This window comes from Lycium barbarum, chromosome 8 (assembly GCF_019175385.1).
Source record: "Lycium barbarum isolate Lr01 chromosome 8, ASM1917538v2, whole genome shotgun sequence".
NCBI classification, from domain to species: Eukaryota; Viridiplantae; Streptophyta; class Magnoliopsida; order Solanales; family Solanaceae; genus Lycium; species Lycium barbarum.
In genome coordinates, this window is record NC_083344.1 from 129,252,252 (window position 1) to 129,258,251 (window position 6,000).

Here is a 6,000-nt window from a genome sequence, read left to right on the forward strand (position 1 = left end):
ACACTATCACTAATAGTGAAAATGTTTCTATGATGTATGTTCCACCTTAAATTATAAATAAAAGTTATCGTTTGAACCAAAAAAAAAAAAAAACATGTCTTTTTCAACTTTTTAATGCTTTCTGATAAGTCTCATACGTGCTAGTCATAAACCGAAAAATCAAACCAAACCGATAATAACCAAACTGGTGGTTATTATTTTATTTGGTTTGGTTATGGTTTTAGACATTTAAAAACCGACTAAATTGGTTTGGTTATGGTTTTAATCAATAACCGACCCAAATCGAACCATGAACACCCCTACCTGCAGGTAAAGTTTTGTATGCCTGTAGGTAGAGTTTTGCAAACTCTAAACTCTGCCTGAGGGTAGAATTGTGTATGCCTGAAGGTAGAGTTTGTATTCAAAATTATGTCTGAGGCATGCAACACTCTGCCTTGTGAATCCCAACTTATGCCATACAATTTTTTTAAAATTTTTTGACTGAACTGGGGTTCAAACTCAGAACCCAGGGGCTTCAAGCGAAGAACAAAATTTAAAGACCACCAATTTAACGGACAAAAATTAAAGACCAGTGCTTTTGAAGGAAATCCGCACAAAAAAATGGTTTTTGTTCCTATATGGTCCACATAGAAAGGCCCAAAGTTTAATCAGGCCAAAGTCCACTTTACGAGGTCTGGGACACAGCTTCCATCAAGCTCCAGGACACAAAGCTTCCATCATAGGTTTTTTGGGTTAATGATTTTTCTGGTTTGATAAAAGTCTTTACGCACTATGATGACTAAACTGAAAACTAATATCTACTTAACCATGAATTATAAGTTACAACAAACATCTATATTATCTTAAAACAAGAAATTAATTTTGCTATTGCATGTGCCGAGTCAAGCTTCTCTACATTCAGGAAAAAATGAATGGATTCTAACTCTGATTATGTCAAAGAGGGCACTTCGTTACATGCACGTTACTCCATATACTCTATATTGACAGTTATACACCAATGCTTTAGTACTTTCCTTCAACAATTAATGCTTTAACTCCTCAGTCTTGTGAGGTTTTGGTTCTTTGTGAATAGTTGTTAAGAATAAGTATTGAACCGCACCTGGTTTGCTCCTATGACTTCAATTACCATATGAAATGGACATTATCCAACATTATGTTCCAACAAATGCAAATTGATCTTGTAAAAGATCTGCTACAGAACAAATACCAGCTGCACCCATTCAAAATTTCAGCCCAATCAAATTATTGGCAGCTTCTTTTTTACCATATCAAAACAGCTAACAGCTCAAAAAAAACAAATGGAGCAAAAGAAATCAAAGGAAATAAGCTTCTATGTTCTAACACAAATATGCAATACTGTAAGTAGAACTTCTGCTTTGATACAGTGTCAAAAACCCTGCCAGACTACTAAATAAAACTCAGTTCCTCCCATGAAGTTGCATCGCATAACCAGAACTCAAAATTGAGAATAACACAACGGGTCACACAACTGTGCTGCCAAAGAGCTAGGTACTTGAAAAGTAAAGCAGACTATTACAGTCACACCCCTGTTTTCTGCAATTCAGCAGCACCATGGGCGAAGTGACACCTGTCTCCAAAAGTGCAAGACCCTTTGGCGAAATTCTCACACAACTTTGTCTTGTAGTTGCTCCTTGGAGGAGCAGCGCCGCCAGGATTTGCATGTGTTCTTCCAGGGCCACCTACTGGACCAAGGCTGTTGATCAATTCCCTTACCATGGCACTAGCCTGTGAAATTTGTTCAAACGTGCCCTCTAACTCGATGTTTCGGAGATTTGGATCTGTTTCATGATCACGGATAGCCAGCTTTGCCCCTGTCTGCCTACAAATCTGCTTAGAGTTCACTCCACTCTTCCCAATGATGGGTCCAGCAAGGGAAGCGTCTACACTGATCTTCGCAGTGGCTGTTGTGCCAAAGCTAGCAGCAGGACCTGAAACAGGAGGCTCCGTCCGCCCACCAAAACGACCTGGCATAGATCCAAACCCCATTGCACGTGGATCCTCCTGTGAAGGCACGATGGGCTTTCCGATTTCCCACTCCCCATGAGCAAAATTGCATTTGTCTCCAAATTTGCATCCCTCCGCCGAGTTGAATCTGTTGCAAAGTTTGGTTTTCACAGCAGGGGCATTTCCATTGGAATTGGGGGGTGCTGTAGCATTTCTCAATGATGGAGCAGGTGCCAATTTCATCATCTGGGCCACCGCATTATAGCCACCAGGGACGTAATGAAGGAAATGGCAGCTCTCGCCAAAGGGGCAGCCAGCAGTGCTGCAACCAAAAAAAGAAAAACATAAACTTCAAAGTATTAAAAAATCAAATTTCCCATCTCAATTGGACAGAACAGTTAGAATTCCAGACAACTGGATTAGGATAGTACAATTTCATGTGCAATACTTTCCGAAACACAACAGGAAACCCAAGTTGGGTCTCTCCTTGCCTAATGGTGAAGTGGACATGTTTAACAATTATGATTCCAGGAAAACAATATACACAAACAAGACAGATATGAAGAAAATAGGGTTTTAAAAGTCCAGAGTCCTAGGTTCCAACTTCCAGGAACAGGATGAGAACCTCTTTACTTTGTCCAGTATGCATATAAACAAAAAAATAATATTCATTCTGACCAACACAGAACAGCAGTTATGAATAAATGAGATCATTATCAAAAGAATTTTAAAAAAAAAAAGGCATAAAACAAAACTCTTGTCCAAGAAAATCCCACCTTTTGCCCACTCAGCACAATATATTCATCTGAATGAATGTCTAGAAATGCATAAAAGGACCAGAAGCTACACTAACAGTTAAAAAATGGCAAAAAGAATGAACAGTTTTTTATCAGTAACGAAAAAAAATTGTACAAAATACATAAATCAAAGATGCAAATCACAGGCACTGCATCCATGAAAGGACCTGGCCTTCAGATATGGTATTTGCATCCTGATTAGATGGTTAGTAGGTAATAGAGTGTTATCTTACTTTTAGTCGTATGTTTTAGGGTAGTCATGTAGTTTCTTTTTGGCTAATGTGTATTGATATATGTTACTGCATTTTTGTACTTTTGCTATTTTTGCCGTCCGTTTTTCCTTTCTTAAGTTTCTGCATCGGTTACATTTCTTTTGAGCCAAGGGTCTATCGGAAACAGCCTCTCTATTGCAAAGATAGAGGTAAGGTTTGCGTACATCTTACCCTCCCCAGACCCCACTTGTGGGATTACACTGGGTATGTTGTTTGTTTTGTTTATTTAGATTAAATTTGCTTGTCAACCAACCAACTCAGAATATAGGATAGTAACCAACAAGTAGAACCTAATCATTCTTTAAACAATTTAAAATAAACTATCTTATAAACCTTTATATTCATGAGCACCAAAAGTGAGCAAAATCTCTTGTAGAAAGTTAGTCCCGAAGCTACAAAAGAAAACAGGATACACTGAAGAAGCACATCAAATAAAAGAAACAGAATTGGACCTCGCAGTGCCTCAGAGTATGATTTTGCAACTTCAAATTATTACCAATAATTCACTTACAGGAAGACCCACTAAACTGGTTTTCAACAATTAACTTCACTAAATGCCAGACTTAGTATCGGAAGAATATCATGAGTGACTTAGTATCAGAAGCATATCATGAGTGACAGTCATGACAGCTATCCTTGTTAGGCTGTAAGAGATAACTTTTAGTAACATTATAGTGCACTAAGTAAATTAAAGTGGGTCACATACCTGTTTTCAAATGTATAATTGAAAAGCTGATAACACCCATTTCAGTACAAATTAGGTAGAGATTAAGAAGACTGTTGGTGTATTAGAAACCGTTTCTCATTCCTCCAAAGTGCATTACAGCTGGCAATATTTATCTCAACAAAATTGTTAACAAACAATTGCATAGTCATTAAGCTTCTACAGCCTTTTAAGCATTTAACAGCCTCACAAGCTGAAAAGCATAAATCTACCTTTTCATCTTGTGTCACTATGGAAATATTAGCAATTATAAATGTTGCACCTGACATTAACTTAAAGTCCAAAGTAAATTAAAGTTCATTAGGTAGACAAAGATTTGCACCTGAAAAACTTCGTGCATGGCTTTGATTTGCTTCCTACACCACTTGATAAGGAGTCCATTTCTGTTGAGCCAAATTAATTATTTATCCCAGTTAGAAATCTTCTTGTTAAAATTAATGGTAGATGAAAATTAGACAGATATCAAATTTCTTATTACCAGCACAGTACAACTAAATTGTATACGTTGAAAACTTAGAAAGGAGCTAAACACTTATAAGAAAGGTTCACCAAATCTTCTCAAGTCCAACTCATCAGAGTAGCAATCGTAGCTACATTACATCATAAATTCAGTATCTTTTTTCATCTGAAGTAATATGTACATACGTGTATCCAAAATTTGATGTGTTCAACATTAATGTTATTACACTTGAACCAATTACAATTTTGAAATTAATAATTCAATATGTAATTCTTTTAATGATTCCTCCACATATATGTCTATAATCCGTGTCAAAATTGTTGGGTTTGACTGAATCGATGTTTAGATTCTGCCTTCAGCGGAAAATTACACAGTACATACAAAGTTAAAATTATTTTTTATGTATCGCACATGTTGTGCACTCTACCCCTCCCCATACCCCACTTGTGGTACTACAATGTGTATCTTCTTCTTCTTGTTGTATACAGTGGCGGATTCAGGATTTTCACTTAGGGTGTTCGGAAAAATAATTGAACCTAAATATACACTGTAATATATGTTCAGGGTATTCAAAAGTTAATATATGTACATAAACATATAAAATTTACCCTAAATATACACTGTAATTTTTTGTCCATGGTGTTCGGGTGAACGCCCTGCGCTCTTGGTACATCCGCCCCTGATTGTATAATAGTCGATGTTGAATCCAGTTGGCTTCAACATGTGTTTACTTATCTATATTTTGAACCCCTTAGTGAAAATCCTGGCTCCGCCAGTGCCACTTAAATATTTAGTAAAGCTTGGTATCTTTACGAACCTTATATTTGTTTCTTTTTTTCCCTCGAGTGTAAATCCTACCAAGAGAAGTTCAAAGGAACATGCCATGGTACCACAAAACATATAGGAAGAGCCGAACACGAGACACGTAATAATTCCTTATAAATAAATCTAATAAACAAGCATGAACTAAAAATATATATATATCAAGAGACACGAAAGAATAATGTATAAACCTGGTTTATATTTCTTAGCACCACCATTAACGTTAGCACCAGCATCGTTTCTCGTCCTCTTTCGGAAATCCATAGCTTAAATTTACCTCAAAGCAAGTAACCAAAAATTACTGCAAAAATTGATTAGGGCTAAGCTAAATAGAACACAAATCTACCTAAACTAACACGAATTAGGAAGACTAAGTAGAAAAGGGGGCAAAATCAGAAACCCTAAAATGAGGACTAGGGTTTTTTCGCGAAGGAAGTAGAAGAAGTGGGAGCGGTGGGGTTTTATGGATTTGTATATTTGGGTTTAAATTCGGTTATGAGTTGTGTTTGGATTCCAAGCGGGATTTTCCGAAAATATTTGGTGCGAATCTAAAATTTAAGGAAATGTCACGTGCTGTTGATGTGAGTGCTGATGTCACTCGTGCTTTATGGACTTCTCTATTTTTGGGCACTTTTTCCTTTGGGCTTTTTCACATGTGGCAGTTTTTTTGCACGGATTGTCCTTTAAAGGCGCTCGTCTTTAATTTTCGCCCTCAAATTGCTGGTCTTTAATTTTTAACCTTCCATTAAAAAGTGATCGAAATTACTTTGAGATTTTGGGTTTGAATTCCTGCTCAATTAAAAAAAATATCGCAAGGCAAGACTTAGTGAAAAAATTCTACCTTAAGGCAGATGTTTGTCTTAAGGAGGCAAAAGTTTGCGTCAAGGCAAAAATAAAAATAAAAACTTTTGCCTTAAGGTGAAAAAAGAAATTGTTTTACTCTGCTGGAATTCTGCCTTA

General features: G+C 36.6%; 1 protein-coding gene across 1 annotated transcript; it reads right to left on the reverse strand.

The window, feature by feature from the left end:
• Window positions 1-1,226: 1,226 nt before the first annotated feature.
• Window positions 1,227-5,543, reverse strand: LOC132607383 (zinc finger CCCH domain-containing protein 14-like). The gene is made up of 3 exons (XM_060321322.1): window positions 5,232-5,543; window positions 4,081-4,141; window positions 1,227-2,287 (listed from the first exon to the last, which is right to left on the reverse strand). Exons 1-3 carry the CDS (start codon window positions 5,302-5,304, stop codon window positions 1,540-1,542), a joined length of 882 nt encoding a protein of 293 aa, XP_060177305.1. The 5' UTR covers window positions 5,305-5,543; the 3' UTR covers window positions 1,227-1,539.
• Window positions 5,544-6,000: the final 457 nt, after the last annotated feature.

Excerpts from the sequence above, each read along its gene's own strand:
- LOC132607383 (XM_060321322.1), bottom strand. The coding sequence starts at position 5,304 with ATGGATTTCCGAAAGAGGACGAGAAACGATGCTGGTGCTAACGTTAAT. Across the intron at positions 4,142-5,231 it reads TGCTAAGAAATATAAACCAG|AAATGGACTCCTTATCAAGT; the intron begins GTTTATACATTA and ends TTGGCTCAACAG. Across the intron at positions 2,288-4,080 it reads CCATGCACGAAGTTTTTCAG|CACTGCTGGCTGCCCCTTTG; the intron begins GTGCAAATCTTT and ends TTTTGGTTGCAG.